The sequence below is a fragment of the Octopus sinensis genome, linkage group LG24 (genome assembly GCF_006345805.1).
Source record: "Octopus sinensis linkage group LG24, ASM634580v1, whole genome shotgun sequence".
NCBI classification, from domain to species: domain Eukaryota; kingdom Metazoa; phylum Mollusca; class Cephalopoda; order Octopoda; family Octopodidae; genus Octopus; species Octopus sinensis.
The window spans coordinates 29748294-29774009 of NC_043020.1; the positions used below are offsets into that span (position 1 = coordinate 29748294).

Below are 25716 nucleotides of genomic sequence, written 5' to 3' on the forward strand. Positions count from 1 at the left end.
TCTGCAATTATTAATCATTGAAAGATGTAAAGGAAAAGCAAACAGGATCTAAAATGTTTCAAACTTATCCTGATTGATGCTGGGAATCTATGGAAGCACATTTAGACAAATACAGACTGTCGTACGTTTTCCAGGAGCAATAGAAATCAGATTAGCCACACACGAGTTACTTCGGATTTCACTCGATTGTTTTAATGTCCACTTTTCCATATTTGCACGAGTTGGATGGAGGTTAATGGGACAGATTTTCAACGGCCAGATGCCCTTCATGTGACCAACCCTCACCTGTTTCCAAGAGAGGTTCATTTGACACATTTTAGCAGAATATTGGAAAGGAACGTCAATGCTTGTGACAGGGACACTCATTTACAGCCATCAAGTAATTTCAAGACAAGGACACACGGACACACACACACAAAAACCAATGCCCCCCACCCATCACTGAACAATGGGCTTTCCATTGCCCAAATCCACTCACAAAGCTTTGGGCAGCCTAAGGCTACAGTTGAAGTTCCTTTTTCAAAGTGCCATGTAGTGGGACTGAACCTGAAATATATATATATATATATATTAAAACTGATGTAATACTTACAGTGTGTAATAAAATGAAGTAGCATGAAACGATTGTACTACACTACCTTGGATATCCTTGTTGCTTATTTTGATATATATATATAATATATATATATATATATATATATATAAACTGGGGTCTGGGAAGACAGAAGGCTGCACCAGGCCCAGTTTGATCTGAAACATTGCCAGATCAAACTGGGCCTGGTGCAGCCTTCTGGCTTCCAGACCCCAGTTGAACCGTCCAACCCATGCTAGCATGGAAAGCGGACGCTAAATGATGATGATGATGATGATGATGATATATCTTATAATGGCTAGCATCATAGGTCAGGCATAAATGTTGAACTGAAAGCTGTAATATCTTCTAAAATTGGGTATTTATTTAGACTGCAGGATTTCATACCGAAATAACTTTTGTGGCGGGAGGGAAATCCTGCTGATTTTGAGGAGTGTATTCAGGGACAAGAAAGGAGCCTTTCTATCCCCTTTTGTAAGACAGATGTTACAGAGGAGATTTGTTCACAGCCTGTGTTTGACAGTTTTATCAGAGCAAGAATTAACAAGAGAGATGTTACTTTATCAGCGTTATCAATGGAAAACATTTGTACTTCTCCTACGAAAACAAATACAATAAAACAATACAAGTGTTGATTCAAATATATCGTGGAGGTGGGGGGTGGAGTGATATTTGGTAATTGTATCCCCGGCTGCCTTCACTCCACCACCCACAGAACAATGCCATTATCAAAGCATTTAAGTGTTGTTGTTTTTTGTCATCGTTTGATTGTGGGATTGTGTCAGGATCTGTTCCGGAATCTTAGGCTTTTATTTTGCTTTTTTTGGTGATAATTTAACAAAATGCTTCTATCTTAAAAAGGAAAATTTCTATCCTTTTAACAGTTTGTTTTTGTATTCAGAGCTTTGACATTAGATACACTAATGACAATAATTAATTAACGAATATGAAGGATTCTTTAATTTCTCTGAGTCTTATTACATCTGATGGTTTATAAGGTGCAAAAAGTAGAAAATCAGCTTGCATCATACAGATGCAAATGTTTAGGTTAGTAATTTAATAAGGGTTCAAAAGGGGTCTGTCTGTCTTACAAGCTGCCAACTGAAGTCTTCAAGTTTCCTTTTATATTAAAAGTATTTAGCTGTTCCTGTTAATGGTTGGTACCATTTTAGCATTCGTAAATCTACCTGGCCATTTACACTTTGGTGTCCAGTCTAACCCCAGCCCTGAACCCTGACCTAGGTCGGGTCATTTTTCAATGTCGTCTATGGATATTGTGGTGGCCTACAATGCTACTGTGGCGCCTAACGGTTTCTACCAATATTCATTATATTTCTTGTAAAGCCCAGAATACAACAGGTTTTTGTGTCAGGTGAGCTACAGGCCGTAGGAAAACCTGATTTAAAACCCCACCATTTTGTCTAATGTGTCTGCTTTGTTGGCCCAGGATTTAAAGCAGAAAGCATGAAAAGCTAAAGTGATCTTAGTGAGATTTGAAATCAGAATGTCTGCCCCCAGAACAAATATAGCAGTGCACTTCTATCCAAGAGTCTGATGCCTTTGCTATTTTACTTCCTTTCAGAATTAAAAATACTTCGGGAGTGTGTTTTATGAAAATATGGTGGTAGAAGGGTTACAGGAGGGATATGAAATAACTGCCATTTCTAAAGTGATTTAATCAAATTCTGACTAAATTTTAAGATTATTATTTTTATTTTTCTTCGTTTTAATTCAAAGAACATACTAAACTTCTAGTTTTGAGATTACTAACAGAGAAAAAATTTTCACTCACAAGAATTATTTTTCATTTCAAAATTCTAAATATTTTGTTAAGATTCCACGACATTCCACAACGAAACAATTTTCAAAAAAATATCAGGCATTTAGTGGGATGGTGGGTGGGGAGAGAAAACAGCGAAACTTTTTTTCAATGGCATCAGGTGAAGTGAGTCATGGAAAAGAATCTTTCACAACGGCTCTATCTGATTCTTCTGTCTGAATCAACAGACATTCTTAGAGGGAGAGAGATAACTTTGATGGAGGAAGCGGTTAAGAGAAATAGAAGAATCCCAAAAGTCATTCTTCTAATAAAATAGATGCAAAAAAAAAATTTTTATTTTTTTTAAGATTAAGTGAAGAGAAAAAGAAAACTCCAAGACATCTGCTCTTTGATTATAAAGAGAGATGATCTGATGGGAGAGGATGAGGAGGGAGAGAGGGAGTGGATGATGAAGTGGGGGAGAACTGTCAGTAGCTTTATATTTTAATCTTTGAGTCTCAGAGAATGGGAATAATCTGAAATATCCATCCCCACCCAGCCATACCCCTCCCCACAAAAATAGCAGGTAGCATTACGATTTAACACTTCAACTATATATATATAATGAAAATTACAAAGTTTTATAATTAAAATGTATATTTTTTTTTTTTTTTTTGGTTTTAAGTTTTGTATTTAAAAAAGAAAAACAGATAAAAAACTTGGCTGATGGGGTTGATAAAAGGGTGTGTCTTTAAAAGAAGCCACCTCTGAGGTGTTGCAGTGTTTTCGTTGTAACCAAGTGGGGAGTCGTAATAACTCACCTTCAACATAAGTTTCCCCATATATCGCAGTTCGTGTCTTTAAAAATAAACAAATCCATCGAAATCTGTACTTTGTGACAGACTAAATAAATAGAGGCTGAGAAAAAAACCTCTTCAATATCAATCAGTTTTGTTTTCTTTAGTTCAAGTCTTGGGGGTGGATTTGGTGGATGGAAACTGAAAGGAGCTTGTGTGTGTATGCGTGCGTCCGGGTATGTGTGAAGGCTCATGGCCTAGTAATTAGGGTGTTGCACTCGTAATCGCAAGATTGTGGTTTCAATTCCCAGACTGGCAGTGCATTGTGTTCTCAAGCAAAGCATTTCATTTCGTGTTGCCCCAGTCCACTCAGCTGTAAGTGAGTGACCTTTTGATGGACTGGCATCTCTTCCAGGGGGAATGTTGGCCCGCCTTCCTGCCAAGCTTGCAGGGCGGCATCATTCGAAAGCTTAAGCAATATGAAGAAGCACATTGTGACCAGTGGTGTGTAACATCTGAGAGTCTGGTCAATAGGGATGTGTGTGTGTGTGTGTGTATATGTATATATGTATGTTGTCTTGACATCATATGATTGTTGTAAATGAGTGTCACTGTCATACAAGCAGTATCGTTTGTCAAATTCCTGCAAAAATATGTCTGACTATGGCTAAGGAAAAAAATGACCTTATTTGGAAACCAGTGATGGTTAGTGACAGGGAGAGCATCTGGCTATAGAAACATTTGCCTTAAATTCCGTCCAACCTATGCAAGCACGGAAAAGCAGACATTACAGCAATGATGGTGATGATGATGATGATGTTGAAAGTACACATTTAATATTTCTAAGCTTTTATTTCACCTCCTGTCTTTTGTTATGAGTTTGAATCATTGTTTGAGGAGGAAGTACTTAATTTCCTCAGTCTGTCTGGCTGACAAATAGCTTCACCATACACTTTACTGATGAGTCACCAAACCAAAGAAGGAAGGTCATACAACTGCAATGAGTTAGTCCTATTGATTTTAGAATTTACAATAAGACATGCCATTGTGGTTAAGAAATTTGCTTTGTAGCCACATTGTTCTGATTTCAATTCCACTTCCTTGACTTTTATCAGAGTCTTGGGTTGACCCCCTTTTCAATGAAATTTGATTGATAGAAATGCTGTAGAAGCCAGTCAAATGTGTGTATGATTCCCAGCTACATGGTTCCAAGTTCTGTCCCTCTGCATGGCATCTTTGGCAAGTGTCTTCTATTATAGCCCTGGGCCAACCTAATCTTTGTGAGTGGATTTGCCAGACAGAAACTGTGAAAGAAGCCTGTTGTGGTCATGATATCTTGTGATGGTTGCAAGCAAACACCACCACATATGGTGCTTCTTCTGGTGGAGTGTTGGTGACAGGAAGGGCTTCCAGCAGTACAAAAATCTGCTCCAACAAATTCTCTCTTGACCCATAGAAGCATGGAAAAATGGACATTAAACGATGAGGATATTTCATGTATGGGAATTGTACTTTCCTGAAGACAGAAGTTTACTGCAGTCAAAGCCATGGCCTCCACAACCAAATATTCACACTGCTCTTTATACGGTCAGCTTATTAATTCATCAGTAAATGAATAGACGAGTTGGCTGAAAGGTAAAGAATTGACAAAACTTGTGTTTGGTGGGAACAAGTTTATAAGTCAAATCCCACCTAAACCAAAATAGCTTGTTTAGGATCGATAACATGGAAAAGACTTGGTGGTGGTGGTGGTGAACCAGACAGGGTGTATAACATAGCAGTTCACTGGTGATTCACCTTGACGTTCTGAAGCTCAAATTCTTTTTGAGAAGTTTCACTGTGGGAAACCTGATATCTTAGTTATTTCACGACTTTTTCGATGTCATGGGGTGATTGATTTTTCAAAGTTGACCAATGTTATAGCTGACGTTCAACCTTAGGTTGGCCTCCAGTTGTGCGAAGCTATCAAAGAGATTCCAGCGTTTGAGTGTTTTGTTTTGAGTTTATTTCTAGAGACACAGATTGAGATGTTTGCTTGACAAAACTGGGCGGGGGCATCCAGGCTGTAGAGAATCTGTCTCAATAAACTCTGTCTGACCCATGCTCGCATTCTCATCTGTTTCCAAGTGTCATAACACTTCTCCGGTGACAAGACATGCTCTCGCAAAATATTAGCAGTCAATGACACTACTGGCATGACTGTGGCGGCAAACATTTACAACAGTTATGTATTGTCACGCCAAACAAATACAAGCATATGCACAGTCACACACACACACACACCACACACACACACACACACACACACCACACACACACACACACACACACCACACAACACACACACAGTCACACACACACACACACACACACACACACACACACACACACACACACACGAACAATGGCATTCTTTCAGTTTCAATCTATGAAATCCACCCTCAAGGTTTGGGTTGGGTTATAGTTGCAGACATTTGCCCGAGGTGCTGTGCTGTGGGACTGAACCCAAAAACCTTGTTGTTGCACACTGAACTTCTTAACCACAAAAATGTGATAAATCATTTTAAATGTCAGCTCACTGTTTTGGCCTTTGTTTTTTTAGGAGGGTGGTTTTTTGTTTCCATGGTTACATTACAATTTCAGAAGTAATAGAAAATAAATAGAAATTTTGTTGATATTCTTGTGCTCTTAAAAGTTCTATGCACCCAGTAGCCTGTGAATCAAACTGGTTATGTGTTATCAGAATGTACCAGTTGCAAAAAAAGAAAGAAAAAAAACTAAATGTTACATTTAATAGGTTTATTATTATTATTATTATTTGCTTTTCTCAAGAGTCACCTTTCTCATAATCTGACTCAAACGCTAACCATAAACTTATCTCGTGCTGATTTTATTGCTCAGAACCTCAAAACTTTCTCCTGTACAGCTTTTTTTATATTTCTCATCCTACTTTAATCACCTGTAATTAGCGTCTTCTGCTTGATTATTCATTTTAATTTGTGAGAAATTGCAACTTAAAACTCCACATTAACATAGTAATGGAAATACCTTGTCTGTGTGTGTGGTTAGTTTAGAATTATTATCAGCTTTGCATAATAAACATCTGGTCTTATCTATCGTAGTATACTGAACCTATTGGCAAAATGTTTCATAGATAAACAAACGTTCTTTTATTTTTATTTATGGCATTAACGATATCTATATTTAATTTTCTGAAATTATGTCAAACAAAATTTCTAGATAAAGGGAGAGATAAACAGCTTGCAAAGTACTAATATACTGTAGTGTATAACGGTCAATATAATGGTGTCTAGTTTAGGTAGAAGATCTGGAGGGTTTTGAGGGGAGAGTTCTTAGTTAACACCATCGATCTCTCCACATACACACTGAAAAGGTAAAAGGATGAATAGACTTTGGCAGGATTTGAACTCGGAACATAAAGAGCCGGAACAAATATCTAAAGGCATTTTTTTTTTTCCTCGGTGCTGTAACAGATCTACTAATTCACTACTTTTATGTAGATGAAGGTAAATTTTACAAATGTGAGATGCTGTGACAGGTGCAACCTTTGGATCAGGAAGCACATCTGACCCATGCAAGCATAGGAAAGTGGACATCAAAATGATGATGATGATAATGGTGATATATGTATCACGTGATCGCACGACCAACCAGACTATTGAATGGTGTTGTACACATCACTGAGGAAGTTTGAGACAGAAACATGTCTGTTAACTGGATGTATCTGAATTATCTCCCTTGTTTTTAGATTTTAAACCACCACCACCACCCTCCCCAAAGGAAGTTTCATCTACTAATTGCTTAGGTAATCTCAGTCCAAGTTTTCCCACTCTGCCATAACTACACACAAGACCCAACCGTATGCGTATGTAAACATTCCCTTGTTGTTTTACGCATCCCCTTACTCAGACCCGTTCTATGCAAATGAATGGATGTGGATCTGTTTGTATGAATTTCTTTCTGGTCTTTACATGCTTCTTCTATTCTAGAATTGGTCTCTGGCAGACAAAGCTGTTTTCTTAGAGATTAACCAACAACAAAGCTATAGATTTAAATTACGACCTTTTCTTCTTCTCTTTTTTTTCATCTTATTCAAACATTAATCCCGAATTGTGTTTCTCCATTTGTCTGGCTTTTCATAGCTTGCAATGTTCTCCGTCTTGTTAGAAGGTATGTCTTTCCTACATTTGATGGTCTGGCTTTTTTTCTTTTGTTTTTTTTTTTTGTTTCCCTCCCACTTAATCACCGAAATTCAGGTCACTTCTTGTTGGTGAATGTTAAAGAAGCATAACTGCATAAAATCTTGTTATTTGGCCAAATATGATTATGATCTTAGAGAGATATGTGTGTGTGTGTGTGTGTGTGTAACTGGGACGCTACAATCAGGGAGATAAAGATTACATAGATCCTGCAGTTATTCATCATGAGTACTTTTTTTTTTTGTATTTTTGTATTTTTGGGTGTTTTTTTTTTCTTTCTTCCGTCTGACCTTTCGTACAACATTCGCATCAGTTTGGCGACTTAATTCCTCAATGGTACAGTGTTTTTTTTTGGGTACTTTTTCTTCTCGGTGGGGGTAGGTGGGGGGACGGTCTAATTTTTAACTTTCTTTTAGTCTGTTATGTTTGTATATGATAAAATTTTTGATTAAAAATGTTATATCAATATTGCTTGCTTTCAAAAAGAGAGAGAGAGACAGACAGACAGACAGAGATAGAGAAAGTGATGCAATCTCAAAAGTAGGAACCATTACTACCAATTTTCTGGGGTTTTTTTATTCCTTAGATATAGAATGGTACAAGAGATTTAATAGGAACACAAGACTCCACCTTCTTCACAGGATGTTTCTTCAAAGCTTTCTTATTTTATATATTTACTTTAACTTTTTTTTTTTGTTCAGCTTATATTTATCCATGAGTACATTTCACTTCATATATATATATATATATATATATATATATATATATATAATATATTTATGCATACACACATGTATGTATACATGTATATATATATAGCTTATATTTATCCATGTGTACATTTCACTTTACATATATATATATGCATACACACACGTGTGTGTATGTGTACATATGTATATATGTATATGTAAAAGGCTTCTGAAGTCTCCCAGCCCCTTTCACATCCTAAACTGGCTCAATACGAAACCCGTGAAGCTAGGGTTAAGCTGGGGGGGGTGGGAGCTTTTTTCCTTTTTTTTTTTTGGTTTGTTTCTTCTTCTTCTTCTTCTTCTTGAAGCTTTTGAATGTAAGAATTTGAACCATGTACATTTGCATGCAAGAAAATAGAGCAGATGTTGTACTTAACTGCCAAACTTCATTTTTCAAACCTTTCCCCCCACCCTCACCCCCCACCACCACCAATTTTAAGTAGGGACCCTTCAAACCAGTACTTTTAAAACAGTCATGTTTTGCTCAGCCTCAATTCTACTTCAGCCTTTTTTTACTGGCTCCAACGTCTGGAAACTTCATGACAATGTGATGAAATTAACTCTCGGAAGTTTACACTTAACTTATTTGATGTCTGTAATCTGGCAAACAGCAAACAGGCTTCAAGCCTTAATGTGTGAGAGAGAGAAAGAGAGAGAGACATGGATGTATGTGTATATATAAGAAAGAAATAGACAGAAATATGCAAATATATATATGTGTGTGTATGGAGAGAGAGAGAGACATAGACACAGTGTATCTCCACCCTCGCCCTCTTGTAATATCACTTTAGCTCACATTGCTGGTTTCCTTTGGTTTAATTGTTTGTATTTTAACTAGTAAGGCCACCACCACCACCACCAGTGGTACTGCTGGTGGTGGTGTAGTAGTAGTAGTCTTAAGTGATCTTGGCTGGTCTTGAAGCCTTTACTTGTAGTCATGACTGACAATGGTACGAGTGAGACCAACTTAACAACCGCTTGTTCAAAAGCATCGTTCAATGTCTGCGATTGTGCTGAACATCGTGTAAGGTTATTTTCATATTCCTTCTTCATCAACTTTTACATCATGTAAATATTCCAATTTTTCTATCTTTCAATATTTACTTGTGGTCCTTTTTTTTTGAATTTTTTTTTTTTTTGCTTAGAATTCTTTAGCCGTGTCTTCAGTTTTCATAATTGCCATTCATGGTTTTGGGTTTTTCTTTTGTTTCTTTGTTACCTACTCTATGCTCCAATGCTAATTTCACCAGATTTTAACAGCCAATCGTATAACTGGTTCATATTTTTCAAATACTTCGTAATATCTTAAGTGGTAATTTAAAATCGTGTGTGGACATATGTTCATTGTTAATTTCTCTATAGCCGCTGTGTGTGTGTGTGTGTGTGTGTTGCAAGATTCCTGATGTGAAATCATGTGTTGAAACGGATATTGTCTTATATATATATATATATATATATATATATATATATATATATATATATACACACACACATACATTTATATGTCGATAAACATGTACATGCACATCTGTATACAGAAAGTTATACACACACATACATCTGTACATAGATATACATACACATATATATATATATTGATAGATATATGCATACACACACACACACACACACACATATATATATATAGTGCATGTATTTCATGGACATCCGTGTAATGTACATACTGTTATATATACAGATTCGTATAATGTTATCCCACAGTAAGAAGATGCACCATTTTAATACTTACTATAAAACTCTCTCTCTCTCTCTCTCTCTCAATATATATATATATATATATATATATATATATATATACACTATGCATATTTTGAGTGAAAATAATTACATAGTATTATTAAGCTGCAAAGATTTTATTTTCTCCTCGTTATAATGTAATAAAGCTTTGTCGTTTTTCTTTTTAACTTATATCAATATATTCTACATGAAATTAATTATTATTAAAACCTTGCATTTGGATTATCACAGATTATCTTTTCTTGTAACAGCTCTGCAACATTGCAAGTTATTTATGGCATTTTAAGGCCCTTTTTTTTCCAAACAATTTAGACCCTAAAACTGAGATTCATTTTCTACATGGTAGTATATTATGCATCAACTTTTTACATTCCAGTACTTCATTACCATTATTATTATTATAATTAAGGTGACGAGCTGGCAGAGTAGTTAGCATGCTGGTCAAAATGCTTAGTGGTATTTCACTTGTCCTTACGTTCTGAGTTCAAATTTCACTGAGGTCGACTTTGCCTTTCATCCTTTCGGGGTTGATGAATTAAGTGCCATTGAAGCACTGGGGTCAATGAAATTGACTTGTCCCCTCCCCCAAAATTTTAGGCCTTATACCTTGAGTAGAAAGTAGTATTATTATTATTATTATTAAGGCATTGAGTTGGCAGAACTATTAGCACTCCTTACAAGATGCTTAGCACATTTTTTTTTTATGTTTTGAGTTCAAATTCCGCTGAAGTCGACATTGCTTTTTATCCTTTCAGGGGCAATGAAATAAGCACTGGAGGAGCCCTGGGGTCCCTGAAATCAATTCACCCTGTCCCCACCAAAATTTAAGCCTTGTGCCTATAGCAGAAAAGTTATTTGCTTGTTCTTTTAACCTATAAAGCTGACCGAGATTATATTTATCTTGCTCCAAATTATTATCTGTTGTGTTTACTAATGTGGATGGGGGTTTATGCAAATGAAAGGGGCACTAATTGCTTCACTTTGTCTTACACTGACATGTCTATGTAGTCCCACTAAATCCTACATTGATCCCCACCCCACCCACCCCATTCTGTCGATCACATAAATACCAGTAATATACTGGGTCATTGGGCTTATTCACTTCTCTTCAAAATACTACTCACCTATACTATATACGTACAGATTAAATGACAGGTTGATATTGATGTGATATGTTGTTATATATGTCAATGTCTACAGTTATTTGATATAAACCAAATGTTGTTATAAATATTTTTTTCATTCAATTGGTTGCAGCAGTTTACAAAGTGACTTGAGCTCTGAGAATTCCTCGCATTGACACTTATCAACCTTATCGAGTTCTTGGTGCTTGAGTCAATCTCTAACTTTGACCGATTAAATGATTCTCGTGTTTTGTGTTGTATTTTCCTGTTGGCAACACGAAACCTGTGCTATACATTTATTGTATCAACCAAGGGATTCGTCTTACAAATTAACAGTTGTTTCAATGTGTTATTGTATTAATGAAATACAAAATCATATTGAGACAATTGTTTGGTTGTCAGAAACAACATCTGGTCAATGGAAGAAATATCAACCATGCAACTAAAACTCCAACTACTTTATCGAGTTATGGTCTACTCAGTTGATGAGGGCATCCAGCTGTAAAAATCCTGCCAAAACAATCACAGAAGTCTGGTACAGACTTCTGCCTGGCTGGCTTCTGTCAAACCATTCCACCCATGCCAGCATGGAAGGTGGATGTTAAATGATGATGATGATGATGATATATAGGTGCAGGTGTGGTTGTCTGATTATGAAGTTGGCTTTCCAATCAGATGGTTTCAGGTTCAGTCCTACTGTGTGCCACCTTGGGTAAAGGTCTTCTTCTATAGCCCCAAGCTAACCAAGGCCTTTTGAGTGGATTTAGTAGATGGAAACTGAAAGAAGCTTATTGTACAGTTTGTGTCTGTAGAAGTGTGGTATTATGTGTCTCCTTGTCCTGATATCACATGATTGTTGTAAATTTGTGCCACTGTTATTCAAACCTATTCTGCTAGAACATGTCTGGCAATGGGGAAATATTATCTTGCTTGGAATCAAGTGAGGGTCAGTGACAGCAAGGACATTCAGCCACAGAAGAATCTCTCTTAGTAAACTGCATCTGACCCATGCAAGCCTGGGAAAGTGGGTATTAAAATGATGATTAGATAGATACCGTATTTCCATGCATACAAGTTGGTGTAGTTTATAGTATAAGCATCCAAACATTGTTGCATGGAATGTTTGGTCCTCCAAAGTCTTGGGGTAAAAGTCGACTCCTTTTTTTTTTCTTTTTTTTGCTGTAAATTTTGGCCTGAAAATTTGATTTCTGTCCCAGAAAGTACAGAAGATAGACATGATAAGGCTTATTTTTGACATTTGATAATCTTTGCCTTTCTGCAACTCAAAATGTAGAAGTTTCTCTCTGGCTGAGAATTGCTTCCTCTGTCAGCCATAATTACCATTACACACTTCCTTATTCTCATACCTGCACTCCTTTATTCTCTCTTATTATTCTCACTGACTCACAAATTTGCATTCTTTCTCCATTCTTTATTTGTAGAATCCTCCACTCCTCTTCATTGCCAATCTTTCTTTCCACTTCACACACACACACACACACGCTCAGTCACCACAAGTAACTTGAATATCATACTGGACTCTCTCTCTCTCATCAGTCTATTAAGCTATCTCTTTCTCTCTCTCTCTATCTATCTATTTATCTTTATAATACTTTCTTTTCCTCTTTTCCACCCCTTTCAACACAGCCATGGCCTTCTCTTTCCACATTCTCTTCTTTAACCCAAAATAGGAAGCCAGCAAAGAAAGGGACTTGTGAAATGGGGGTTCTTATATAACTGCTGAATATTTATGCATATGTGTGTGTATGTATATATATATATATATATATATATATATATATATATATATATATATATATATATATATATATACACATGCACACACACACAAATTGAAGATTGGAGTCTATAATACTTTTATTTCCTGGTTGACAATACGAGGGGGGAAAATATTTGTGTTGTTCTGATCAAGACTAAACCCATTCCATGGTTTAACTCTTTTGTTTCTGCTGATCTACATTTCCAAGGTTTCAACTAATTTTGCAAATAGTGAAGAATTTATTTTAAAAAAACTGTCTGGTTACTTGTTTGCCATGGAAACCAGGTAACAGGTCCTATGAGTCAAGGCAGTAATATCCAGGGGTTGATGATGATGATAAAAGTTCAAGAAACCCAAAGGAAGCAAAAAAGGGGACTTGAACAGGAAAATATTAAGAAATTTTCCAATAAATGCTTCTGAAAATGATATGAGAAGTATCTTCTCCATGGCCTCAATATTCTGTAGTGAAATAGATTTTTGTTATCAATGCCTCTTCTTGTTTCAAACAATGGTAGAGTTTCTTGTTACCAACATCAGAACTTATAAGAATTTCTTTTCCATAGGTTGTGTCAATTATTTAATAATGAAAATACAATTTGGTTTTTATGACTAAGTGAAACTATATGATTTTTTTCCTTTTCATCTAATTTCAGAGTGCGCAATCTCGCTTGTTTATCAAGGGAGGCCGTATTGTCAACGATGATCTCTCCTTCGATGCTGACATCTACATTGAAGATGGAATTATCAAGTAAGAAATATGTTTTGTATTTTTCAGTTCTGTACCTTATTTGATGGTATATAAGATGCACTTATTACGCCCTCCCCCCACCCTCAAAAAAGTTTTTTTTTTAAATCACCCTGGGTCCTATATAAGAAGTTGAGCCCCCATAAACTTCAATGCACTAAAAACTTCTTTTCGTATGTGCTGCTGGACTTGGGGTGCATCTTTTATGTCACCAAATATTATACTATAACAGTGACATCTTGTGGCTAAGTCAATATTTATTTCTTTATTTATCCAATTTAAACCCTTTTATTACCATATTTCTGTTGAAATGCTTAACCTTTTTGTTTCAATTAATTTTGACAAGAATGGGGAATTCAGTAAAATAATCTGATGTTTGGAACATAATAGATTAACAAAATGTCTAATGGAAGGTTTTAATGTCCACCACTTTAAAACAGGAAGTTTGTATCGTAAAATCAGTGAAGGTTTCAGGTGAGTTGGTACCAAAAGGGTGAAGCATCCATGACCAGCCAGAAAGCCATAATAGACTTAGAAAGAAAGAAAGAAAAAAGTATTTTGTTATATTTGAAAGAAGAAAGGGAAAGAGAAAAACTATTTCCTTTTAAAAGCAAAACACATAATATTAACCATTTGAAATGCTAACATGGCAAACTAATGGTTTATGAATGAAGATCAGTGCCAGGCTGAAATTAGATTGATTAAAAGACTATTGAAGGTAGTGCTCCAACATGGTCACAGTCATTTGACTGAAACCAGTAAGATAATCTTTTATCTTTTTGCTTGTTTGGCATTGGACTGTGGCCATGCTGGAGCACTGCCTTAAGAGACAAATAGACTATATTTCAAGTCTGGAAGGTGGCGAGCTGGGCAAAATGTTTAGCGGTATTTCATCTGTCATTATGTTCTGAGTTCAAATTCCGCCGAGGTCAACTTTGCCTTTCATCCTTTTGGGGTCGATAAATAAAGTACCAGTTTCACACTGGTGTCGATGTAATCGACTTAATCCCTTTATCTGTCCTTGTTTGTCTCCTCTATGTTTAGCCCCTTGTGGGCAATAAAGAAATATATATTTCAAGTCTGGTTCTTATATTGATTTCATTTGCCAAACTGCTATGTTATAGGGACATAAACACACCAACACTGGTTGTCTGACAGTGGAGGACAAACACAGACCACCAACACACACACACACACACACATATACACTTATAGGTACTTATACAATGGCTTTCCACAGCCTCTGTGTACCAGATTCACTCAGAAGGCATTAGTCAACCTAGGGTTATAATAGAAAACAATTAACCCAAGGTGCCATGCCATGGGACAGAATCCTGAACCCAAGACCATGTGGCTGCAAAACTTTTGGTGTGAACCAAGTTTTGAAAGTGGTGATCCTGTACATTCAGTCAGTCTGCAATACACACACACACACACACACACACACACACACTCATTCACACGCACACTCACACACACACACTGCTTATAATGCACCTCTGCTTCATTGTTAAAGATTAATTAGTCATAAATTTTTCATCAGATTATTGTGGGGAAAGGCACAATAAAGTCATGAAAAATTTGTGACTGTGATTAATTAAGTTATTAATTAACAATTAAAGTGAACTGAACTGCAACCAGTGCATATGTTCGTTACCAGAATAAAGAATAATCCTTCCCAAATATAATTAGATTGCGAATGCAAATATAGAGGCTTCTGTATTTCTGCACTGAATAAAACCATGCTTTCACATTGGTCGATTAAAGCATTTAATTTGGTGAAGGAAAAGGAAAGGGGCGTAACTGGTAACATGTTTGTCCCGGTTACAATCCAAGGAGTTTTGTTATATATTATAATGCATTTTAAGCTGTTAATTATCTGTTGAATCATTTGTTTCAAAAATAATCATTAATAAAGATTTGTGTGTGTGTGTGTGTGTCTTAAGCTGCATACTGATTGGTTAAAATGTAGTTCATAAGATTCAGCCTGCTGGAGTCTTTCGGAAGTTATTTATAGCACAAATTCAGTCAGTTTGCTTCAGTTATTGATTGTGAAATACAACTGTCAGTTAATACTGCTGCTACATAAACTTGAAGATTGTGGAAATCATGAAAGTACTTGTATTATCATAATACATACAAAATAAAATTATGTTGGAATTTCATTGACTTTATATATATATTGTAGCATGAAGTTAGCCTCTCAGGTTTCATAGTCTTGCAAATTGCATGACAGCTTCACTAGTTGTGGTTTGATGATAAAAACACCCAGAACACTCTGTAAGGGGATTGTCATAAAAACCATATCAAAGCGCATCCTGGAGCACACTAGTCCTTGGGCCCATCGGATCCTACACATGGCAGCATGGAACATAGACAGTGGGTGATGTGACCCGTTGTGGATGGTAGTAGTGATTGAATTCTTGAGACATCTCTTTTGAATGTTTTGTTCATAAAATTTGCATAGGTGTTATTCTAAACAGCAATAGTGGTAAAGTTAGAAAGGAGGTGGCAGAGAGGAAGAAGACAAAGAAGGAGAAAGAGAAGGGAGAATAAGAAGGAATGTAGGTAGTATGATAGTAGAAGTGTGTTAAATGGTCAAGTGACCTAAAAGTGACTCATTATGGATTATAGCAGTGATTGGGACTGTTTTTTAATGAATTCTTGGGAATCTCTTAAGTGTATCATTTTTAATATTTGCGTGTGTGTTTGTGTTATTCTAAGGCTGTGGTGGATATGTCATTTGTTGTAGACGCATTCGAAAGGGGTATGTATTTTGTAATAAAGAGAGTCTCTTTACTAATTTGTTGGCTACGGGTTGTATCGTCCCTGAATTGGTAGAGGGGGAAAATTCTGAAGCTTGGATTTTTGTTGTTGGTGCAAATGTCGATGTGTTGGCTGAAGGCTACTTTTCTGTTTTGGGGAATTTTGATCTGGGATCTGTGCAGAGCCATTCCTTTACGTAGACTGTTTTTTGTTTGGCCTATGTATTGCTCTTGACACCCAGAGCAGGTTAGTGTGTATATCAGGTTCTCTGAAGCACATGTGAAGTTGCTTTCCACTGTGAAACGTTGTCCCCATTTGAAGGAGAACTCTGATCCCTCAAGTAACTTAACACATAGCCCACAGTTGGGTCTTCCGCATTTTTTTTACTGACGACTTCTGTGTTGTTGCTGAGCATATTCTGGCTTGTGTTAGGAGATTTTTCATAGATTTGGGTTGTCTCTTGCTTTTTATGATGTGTGTTTGGAGGATTAAGTTCATTCTGTGGTCCTTTTTTAGCAGGGGAATGTTTTGAAGGATGGTGTGAAAGGCTTCATTGTTAAGAGGGTTGTGTGGGGCTATAGTAGATATTTGTTTTGCATTAGGACTAAACCCAAAACCACACGGTTGAGAAATGAACTTTTTAATCACTGCTCTATCTCTACCTACACACACACACACACCACACACACACACACATTTGACTGGCTTCCACAGAGTTCCTGTGTATCAAACCCAGAACCATACAGTTGAAATGGTAACATCTTAACCACTTGGCCATATTTGCACTCTTAAATGCAAGTGAGACATAGGCTGCTGCGAGGAGGATAGAACATCGATTAGCTACGACATGGAAAGACCCATGCTCAGAATATCCATTAAGAGAGCACATTTGAAATGAGATAATCCGAAAACAGAACAGAGTGGATGATGTGATTGTTGAGTACCGAAAGTACAACACAATGATGGGAAGACGATTTAGTTAAGCAGTTTGGGAAAAGATGGGAATGAATGGGGCAATGAAGACGGAATTGGAAGCGCATTGTGACCAGTGGTGTCTGACAGCATCTGATCACCCAGTTGATACAGGGGATATCATTGATTGTCCCTTTTTCAGGCTAATTTTCCATTTCATCCATTCATTGTCCTACCCCCCTCCCTCCCCCGCTTTCGAACAGTCTTTGCCCCTATTGTTTGCTGATGTCTATTGTTTCCTTTTCCTCATTACAAAATATTTCTTTATCTTTCAGACAAATTGGCAACAATCTTGTCATTCCAGGTGGTTCAAGAACTATTGAAGCCAAGAACAAACTGGTCATTCCAGGTAGGTAACATTAAACAAAGCAAAAATAAACAAATATTGAAATAAAACTAAAGTGATACCTATTAGTAAATCTGTCTGTTTGTCCTCACCTAATTTTCTGTTTTTTCTTTAACCTAAACTATATTTTTAGCTTAGTTTTCAATATTCTGAACGTATGAGATTGACGGCTACACCATTTGCCCAGCCTTATTGATTTAATCTGCACCATTCTCTCTGGAATGCGTACAGGGTGATAGAAAAGCTTTTAGCTTATTAATAAACTACTTTGGAGTATCAATCAATTGCATTCGTTTGTTATATTTTTTGATTACACAGCAAATTGTGGTGAAATTCAACTATTGATTTCTGCTGTTTTCAACTCTGGTTTATGTCCTGTAATCACAGGGAAATCTTAATCTACTTTAAAATAATCTCAGAAATAGCTTTCATTTTGGCCGCCCACCTGGCATACATGCATACATACATACATACATATATATATAGTATAAAATTAATGTGGGCAGCTGGATGCAATATAAACGATCATCATCGTCATTTAGCGTCTGTTTTCCATGCTGGTATGGGTTGGACAGTTTGACTGAAACTAGTAAGCCAGGGAGCTGCACCAGGTTCCAGTCTGATTTGGCATGGTTTTAACAGCTGGATGCCCTTCCTTATGCCAACCACTCCAAGAGTATAATGGGTGCTTTTACATGCCACCAGCACAGGTGACACTTGTGACACTGGCATCGGCCACGACTACAATTCCACTTGGCCTGATGAGTCTTCTCAAGCACAGCATGTCACCAAGGGTCTCTGGGCAAAATTTAGTCATCACTAGTTGTGACTCTATGTGCTGCAAGCACATATATTGCTAGAAATAAGAGTCAAACCACTTATAGCTGCATGAAAGCACATTTATACATACTGACAGGGGACATAAGTGCCTCATGAGCGAAGTGCAGCTAGAACACTGGATTGCAGAGTTCCGTCCTGACAGGAATTGTCAACAGTGTGCTTCCATTGCTTTCATGGAAGCACACTGTTTCACTGATTGAGCTGTGGCCATTCTAGAGCACCACCTTGAAGGATTCTAGCCAAATAGATACCCACCCTGCCCCTACTCCCATGTTTATTCTTCAAGTCTGTTAGTCTCTTTCACTGAACTGCCATGTTATGAGGATGTAAACAAACCAGCACCAGTTGCTCAACAGTGGTGGGGGACAAACTTGATACATGTGCGCTTCGGTGCACACAGACACATGATAAGCTTCCACACAGTTTTTACCAACCAAATTCGCTCACATGGCATTGGTCGACCAAGGGCTGTAGTAGAAGACACTTGCCTAGAGGGACTGAACCTGAGACCACATGGTTGGTTGCAAAACAAGCTTATATATAATTTTGCTTATAATGGTACTGAGATTTCATCATCATATCCGTGTTTGGTTCTGTGCTGGCATGGGTTGGACAGGTCTTACATCCTCACATCACCTCTTCCCCATCCCCAAAGATTCTCCATCATCTGGCAGTCACAGCAGCAGAGGAAACCAGCCATCTCTGTTGCTGTATTTTGTTTTTTTTATATATTTTTAGCATCTGAATGCTCTTTCTATATAACCAACCACTTCACAGGAAATTTTCTGCCACAAGACCCAAGAATTTCCTCCATACTCTATTTACCATTTTTCTTACGACCCAAGAATTTGTTTCAGTTGATTTCACGAGATTGAAAGGAACAGCTCAATAGATTTCATTATTGGTGGAACAAACATAAGCACAGACCAGACAATATAAGTCAGAGGGTTCTATGCCAAAGACCATTCCTTGTTACTTTTAAGAAAGAAATGTCGACTGTCGTTATGTTAATTTTTAGGAGGAAATGTAGGCCATCGTTATGTCATTCTTAAGTAAGACATGTCGACCGATGCGTCATCTTAAGTAGCAATGTAGGACTTCATTATATCGTTCTTTTGTGGGGTGGGGGGTGGGGTGTCAAGTAGGAATTAAATGCATGAGAAATCTGTGATCACCCAACCTGTCTTGGAGGACAGTAATTCCAAATAAGAACTGACTCTGACTGTAATGACATCCAACCATGCAAGCATTGGAAGTCGGTGAAGAATGATGATGATTAATAAGCATTTCTAAAGAACATTTTTATGTCTTTTAAACCCAATTGAAAACCCACAAATGTATTTTTTTTAAGGGGGAGACACTTGCACCTGGTCTTCTGCTGTCTTTTGAAGAGTTCATTCTGTTGCAAACATTGGTGCCAAATCAACAATCTGAAAAATACTTCCACCTCTTTCTCCTGTTAGTCTCAGGGGCTGTGAAAATGGTCAAGGAATCTTATTTAACCCTCTCTGCTCTGACTTTAGTCTTATAAAAGAGAAAACTATATTAGGTTCTTTATCCTTTAATTTTCCAAAACAATTTTGCCTCCATTTTCTGAATTGTCTTTAGATTATTCTCCTCAGCTGAGTGGGATTTTACCGTTTCTTCTTTCCTGTCTTGCAAGGTACTCAGCAACCCTATTAGTGTTGGTGGCACAGAAATAACACCCAGTACATGCTGTGAAGTGGTTGACATTAGGAAGGGCATCTAGCTGTAGAAACCATGCCAAAGCTAACATTAACATAGAGCACAATGCAGCCTTATAGCTCCCTGGATTTTATCAAACAGACATTAAATGATTATTATTATTATTATTATCCATTTAACTTCTCATATCTATGTCCCTGTTGCATCTCTGCTCCATCCCACAGTTTAGAGACGCAACACTTTCCTCAACACACAAACTGTTCCAAGTGTTGCTGCCAACTGAATACTTCCTATGAAGTTTGGTATTTGCAGCTGTTGATGCTAGAGTATTGCTCTCTTTGAAATGGTCCCAGGTGCACCAATCAATTATTATTATTATTATTATTATTATATATAAAAGCTTTTAGAAACTATAAAAAACTAAAGACTTACATTTGAGTTTATCAAAACCAAACAATAGTTTTTTTGTTTTGTTTTTTGTGTAAAATATGTTACAAAAGATGTTAAGAGTCCTTAAGCTAGAAGTTCAAGTGATGGAGGATAGTAGTTTGTGTCTGAAGATGATGAGGAGTGGCATGGCCTCAATTGGTGATGTAAACCAATCCTTGACGCCACAAAGCTTTTCTTTCTGCCTGCACTTGTAGTTTTAAAGTGAGTCAGCTGATGCCATCTGATCCCATTCTTTAGATTTGGTGGTCTGACCACAGTGGCTCAATGGGCCAAGACAGCTGTGGTGACCAGCAAGCTGTAAATTTCACATTGCTTGACTAAAGGCGGTGCTCCAGCATGGCCGCAGTCAAATGACTGAAACAAGTAAAAGAGTAAAATCCTTAAAGGTGGTGCTCCAGTATTTTCAACCCTTCTGGTAACTTTTGGCCACCAGTCTAATAATGGTCGGCTGTTGAGGCATTCTGCAATTCAAGTGAAATGCAATATCCAGTTCACACAAAACGGTCTTTCGGTGTATTTGCTTGATTCCGTTTAATCGTTTTCAGTAGACACAATGCTCTATTTATCTAAGATTTTCTTTCGTTCACAATATTGTGGCTGATGTAATGAACCACCGTTCCTGACACATCACAGTTGAATATGAAAATCTCCCTGACTTTTAAATGTTTAAACAGATAAATATATAGCAAGTGTGTGTGTGTATGGCAAGTGTGTGTCTGTATGTGTGAAGTAAAATATATGAACTTATCATCATCATCATTTAATGTCCGTTTTCCATGCTAGCATGGGTTGGATAGTTCGACTGGGGTCTGGGAAGCCAGGAGGCTGCACCAGGCTCCAATCTGATCTGGCAGTGTTTCTACACCTGGATGCCCTTCCTAATGCCAACCACTCCGTGTGTAATCTGCTGGACAGTTACAAAAGTGACCCAAGAGATGAGTTTTGTGTCTGGCAGTTATCTTGCATGAAACTCTCGTTCCTTCAGTCGTTTTTGCACCTTTTCTTCTGCTAATTTAAAAAACATACCCCGTTATTGAGTTCTGTTTCTTCTGTTTGTTTCAATAAACCCATACATACTACACTCGCGGAGTGGTTGGCGTTAGGAAGGGCATCCAGCTGTAGAAACACTGCCAATCAGACTGGAGCCTGGAGCAGCCCCTGGCTCCCCAGACCCCGGTCGAACCGTCCAACCCGTGCTAGCGCGGAAAACGGACGTTAAACGATGATGATGATGATACATGCAATACCACCACCACCATTTAACAACTACTTTCCATGAGAGGTAACAGGGACTTTGAAGTTCCAGCCTGCTAGCTTCCATCAACTTTGAAGTCTATTTTGTGTAAAAGTATTTAAAAAATGTGTACAAAAAGTACCAAGTAATTCTTCAGTTTAATGTGAAATTGTTTTTATTATTTATAACTCAACATAAAAACCAGCATTGCTCTGTGTGTGTGTGTGTGCTTGGTAACTCTGTCAGTGCTGGTGCCATGTGAAAAATACCTGTGATGGGGGCCATAAGAAGCACCCAGTGCACTCTGTACAGATGTTGGTATTAAGGACATCCAACCATAGAACCACACCAAAACAGACAAATGGAGTCTGGTGTGGCCCCTGACCTTGTCAGCTCCTGTCAAACTGTCCAACCCATGCCAGCATGGAAAACAAACATTAATTGATGATGGTACTTATGTATTGAACCTCTTTCTTTTTGATGAAGTTATTTGCAGGATTATATTTGCCTTTATTTAAATGTTTACTATTAAAACCTCAATTTCCTCTCCACTAGGTGGCATTGACACTCATACGCATATGCAGTTGCCGTTCATGGGGACCCAAGCCGTTGATGATTTCTACAGTGGCACAAAAGCTGCCCTCGCAGGAGGAACCACAATGATCAGTAAGTAGTCCAGTAACTCAGTCTCTTCAACAACCAATATTATCTGCAGACTTTCTTCTTCTTACCGTTTTCTATCTTGCAATATCACTTGAAAATATCCTGTTTTAGAAGCAGTGGCATAACTCTTTTAAATTCTTGGCATTTCAAGCCTGCCATTCCCCGTCGGAATGAATTGGGCAGTGTTTCTGAAACAGTATTTTATAACCGGTTGCCCTTCCTGTTGCTTCTTTCAAGACACAGGGACATGGAGTATTTATTCTAAAGCCAAGAACACAAGAGAGAGATTAATCATTTAATCCTTTTCTTATTGTGTTTCAGTCAAAATGCAGGGTTTGCAGAATGTCTTTGTTGAGCTCTACAGATCTTCCAGGATGAGGTTCATCTTCTGGGCTGTAGTTTCTGGCTCGGACTTTCTGGAACCACCTTTGACACTGGCTTACACTTATTGTCTGATCCCCATATTCTGCATTAATATTCCTCGCACTTTCCATTGCATTGTTGCCTTTATTGAACTCATAAAGCAAAATATGCCAAATATGCTCCTCTATGACTTCCATTATATCTTTGTTAATTTATAATTATTGATGATTCTTAAATATTGTTATATTGAAACATATATATGTATGAAGAATTTCTTTTTTTTTGGGGAAATTTTTGGGTTATTTTGTTGGTTGAGGCGGTTCCTCTTATACTCTTATTGGTATGTTTTTCTATCTTTTAATTTGCGTTAATTTTCCAATTGTAATACAATTAAAACAGACCAAGCATCGTTTTAATTTTTCTTCTCCACTTTCTTTTATTGACTTTTTAATTTTATGAGACTGTTTATACACACACACACATACACACACACACATACACACACACACACATACACACACACACACATCTACTTAACTTTATCAGTTGCTGATCAGTCAAATACTCTGTGAGTTGGATCTGTGTGGAATCTAGGGTTCTCTGGATTACATGGAATTTGATTTCCCAGCTTGAAGGATGCTAATTGTTTCTCCTAAGAGAAATCTTGGAAATTTACTGGTCATTTTTAGAAGATTAAGGTTACATTTTGTCATAAGTCAATTTTAATCCCAGAGACAGATTTTCTACTTGGGCCCGAAACTTACTGTGCTTTTGTACTTAAAAAGATAAAATGCAGACTTTCAGTGATCAACAGGGTTTATATGTTGCTGAGACCTTTTTTATTATATTCATCTTTTTTTGTTTCTCTCTCCAAATTTTTGCATTCAAAATTATGTGCCTTGAAGTACAGGCCGTCCTCAACACAAAAAACACAGGACACATTTTATGCATCTATTACAAGGGGAAAAGGCACAGAGATAGATAGATAGATGGGTGTGTAAGTTTGTGTTTCCTTATCTTGACATCATGTAATAGTTGAAAATGGGTGTCACTGTCATAGAAGCAGCACCATTCTTTTCTAATATTCAGCAAAATTATGTGTGACCATAGTAAAATATTACCTAGCTTGAGAGAGGGTTGGCAACAGGAAGGGCACCCAGCTGTAGAAAATCTGCTTCAATGACCTTTATCTGGCCGACGCCAGCATGACAATGGCGAACCTTTTGAATAGAATCTTCAAGAAATATCAGGCTGACCTCTAATGATTCTTTTCTTTTATTTCAGTGGATTTTGTGTTGGACCCTCGAGGCTGTTCACTCTTAGATGCTTATGAGAAGTGGAGAGATTGGGCTGATTCTAAAGTGTGCTGTGATTATGGTCTCCATATTGGCGTTACATGGTGGGATCCTCAAGTGGCCAAAGAAATGGATCTCTTGGTGAAAGAGAGAGGTAAATATCTGGACAATTTCTCTTACTTTGTGCAAACTATTCTTTCATTTCTTCATTCTTTCCTCAAAAGAATATTTCCAAAATATATTTTAAAATTTAACCTTTTTGTTACCATATTTCTGTTGAAATGCATTGTCTTTCTTTCAATTAATTTTGAAACTAACAAGGTATAATTTTCTTATATCTTTGTCATTACTAAACTGTGTTTCCAGAATGTAGATTCACTCTTTGCCTCTCCAGTCTATCACACGTGATGCACAGAACATATTTCCCGAGCATCGATGCATCACGTATGATAGACATTGCCCTTTATTTTTTTTTTTTTCAACCAATAGAATAAATGGGGTTTTATGAAAGGAACACTTTATATTAACTCTGAACATTTGAAACAAGGGCTGTCCAAAGCCTGAAAACAAGCATGGACATTTGAAAGAAACTTCTGAAAATGCTTTGGATAAACAAAGGGTTAACATAGAATTTGGTGTGAGATTTTTTTTCATTTTGATCTCTTTAAAATGGGGGAATTTGTTTAAATCGAATTTGGTTTCAGGTGGTAGATATCAAAAGGGTTAAAAATCAAATTAATAGAATTTAGTTACTATATAAGTTAAGATTAATCCTTTCCATGCCAACCTACTTGAAAGTAGCCTTGGTTCTGTGGTACAAAAATTCCTTGTTTTAATTAAAACCTTCAATCAAAGTTTTATGTTAATTTATGTTCCAAACATCAGATTAAATAATGACAGTTATTTAATTAAATTTTTCATTATTTTCAAAATTAATTCAAACAAAGGCAATTTATTTCAGCCAAAATATGGTAACAAAAGAACTAAACCTTTAATTTTTACGAGATATCTCTGTGTCATGAATTAAAGAGATTTCAAAAAGACGTTAACCCAAATACGAGTGATGTCTTTTTTTGTGAACAACTGATTTTTTATAAATTGTTCTTATTGTGTGTGAAGTATTGTTGGATAACTTGTTTATTAGAGTGTGTCCATTTTCAGTGTAACTCACCTGTGAGTTGGCTTTGTTTCTGCGTGGGAAGGGACACAATCTTGTACAAAACCTGTCATAATCCTTGCTTATCAGAACTGGTTAGACATGATTCACAAACTGACAATAATAGATGTATGAGCTGAGAAACAATAGTGGAATTTATGTTGTCTTCACTAGTCTTAATAAGGAATTACACTAGTGTTTTGTGTAAGTCATTTGATTTTTAGAGGGAAAATTCACAGGCAAAGGTTACAAAGATGTTAGGTTTTATTAAACACATCGTTAAGATATTATGTGTGGTCAGCTATGTCAAGTGCAGTATTTAACACAATTTCACTGTGTATGTGGGTGTATTGCATTGGCATTAAGGTGTGTTTCTCCTCTTTGGCTGCTTATTCCTTTGTCCATTCTTCCTCTCCTC

The 25716-nt window shown here is 36.9% G+C and overlaps 1 protein-coding gene across 9 annotated transcripts in view; it reads left to right on the top strand.

Moving 5' to 3' along the window:
* The window catches only part of LOC115224129 (dihydropyrimidinase), a 260763-nt gene that overhangs the window by 189965 nt on the left and 45082 nt on the right, over positions 1-25716 (top strand). For 8 of the 9 annotated variants that reach the window (XR_003882841.2, XR_005003662.1, XM_029794941.2 and 5 more), the window contains exons 2-5: positions 13436-13530; positions 17541-17614; positions 22377-22487; positions 24132-24296. Coding sequence is in view for 7 of the 9 variants with exons in the window: in XM_029794941.2 (XP_029650801.1) it covers positions 13436-13530; positions 17541-17614; positions 22377-22487; positions 24132-24296 (445 nt within the window). In the remaining 2 variants the exon portion in view is untranslated. Of the gene's footprint in view, positions 1-9042; positions 9145-13435; positions 13531-17540; positions 17615-22376; positions 22488-24131; positions 24297-25716 lie in introns of those variants that run through there. The other variant, XM_029794938.1, reaches the window with a different exon arrangement.